The sequence below is a fragment of the Penaeus monodon genome, chromosome 29 (assembly GCF_015228065.2).
Source record: "Penaeus monodon isolate SGIC_2016 chromosome 29, NSTDA_Pmon_1, whole genome shotgun sequence".
Taxonomy (NCBI): Eukaryota; Metazoa; Arthropoda; class Malacostraca; order Decapoda; family Penaeidae; genus Penaeus; species Penaeus monodon.
The window spans coordinates 28,369,915-28,371,389 of record NC_051414.1 but is presented as its reverse complement, the minus strand read 5'-3'; the positions used below and the strand labels follow the sequence as shown (position 1 = coordinate 28,371,389).

General features: G+C 50.0%; 1 protein-coding gene across 1 annotated transcript in view; it reads right to left on the bottom strand.

The window, feature by feature from the left end:
• Nucleotides 1-1,475, bottom strand: part of LOC119592106 (probable cation-transporting ATPase 13A4) — a gene marked incomplete at its 3' end in the record, with an annotated part of 17,932 nt that overhangs the window by 5,395 nt on the left and 11,062 nt on the right. Inside the window, 3 exon segments of the mRNA XM_037940925.1 lie at nt 12-258; nt 675-884; nt 1,237-1,422. Of these exon segments, the coding sequence (XP_037796853.1) occupies nt 12-258; nt 675-884; nt 1,237-1,422 (643 nt within the window).

The following is a 1,475-nucleotide window of genomic DNA, read 5'->3' as shown; positions in this document are numbered from 1 at the left end:
AGCGAGATCACCTGTGTCGGGGCGGCAGAGCGACGCCACCTTCTCGGGCGCGCCCTTGATGAAGACCTCGCAGGCGGGGAAGCCCTTCCGGCGCACGATGACCGTAGTGCGCTGCTCCCTGGCCTCGAAGGGGAAGGTCTTGAGCACGGCGACCTCGTGGTCCTCGGGCAGCACGCGTTCGCTCGGCGGAGGCTGCACCCGCACCAGCGTCACCATGCCGTAGTCCTGGTTCACCGCGGGGTCCGACTCCAGCAGGTTCTGCGAGGGCGTGCGAGGTTTAGAGCAAAAAAGGCGGGAGGGTCGCCCTACGATGTGAAAGTAATTACTACTGAGGATACATTTTTTCAGAGCTTTTAAAAAACGCATCCATTATTTTTTTTGACAGCATCAGCTATTTTTAGTTGTGTAAACAATCAAAAAATATCTAAATATTTTCGTCGCTTTCTTTTAGTGCATAATTCATACATATATCCTGATTTGCCACTGTTAAAAATGTAATCCTCAACATTCATTGACATGATTTTAACTTTATTTTAATTATCCCTATATTAAATAGTCATCTGAATGTATTAGAGGCAAATCAAGCCATAAATACAAAATTTTAAATGATATTCCACAAAGAACACTGTCTTCTTTTCTTCCCTTGTGCATAAGCGACACATTTTTTCCCTCACCCATCCGATGCCGCTGAAGATCTTGGTGTCGATTGGATAACCGACCAGTTTCCCGTTGATGGAGGTGAGGGAGTGACACGTGGCCAGCGCCCTCGTCAGCGGCTGCTCGACCTCCAGGTGGGACACGTCTTCGACAGGAGAGCCCATGTCTCCCTCGGTGCAAGGGATGACGCCGGCGAGAGCAAGGTCGTCCTCCGTCAGGGTTCCCGTCTGCGATTCGGGCAAACGTCATTTCTATTTACGATGTTGTATCAGTCCAGGTTCATGGTAAATAATGTGTCTGTTTTATTTAAAATATGCAGAAGCATTGGAATTCAATATTATAACCATTATTAAACACAATGCACGCCCATTAAGCCCATTGCAATCCCATTTAAACCCCTATCAAACCCCATTAATTCCATTAAACTCCTGCTAAATCCACTTCCCTTACCTTATCCCAATAAACCCGCACCAAACGCCCCGCATAATCCATAAGGCTGCTACAAAACCCACTCTCCCATTAAACCTCTACCAAACCCCATTAAACCCCGAAGGCTCTACGAAACCCCCCTCCCCTTACCTTATCAAAACACACGGTATCGACGGAGCCCGAGAGCGAGATGTAGTTCGAGGAGAGGCAGAAGACGTCCTTCCTCTTGAGCCTCTGTTGCGTGCAGGCGTTGATGGCGGTGATGGTGGCGGGCAGCACGGACGGCACCACGAACGTCACGAGGTCCAGCGACAGGAACACCACGTCCCAGGAACCCTTTGGGAGAGGCTTCGTTGGAGGCTTGGCTTTGGGACTCTGCTGCCCGGCGC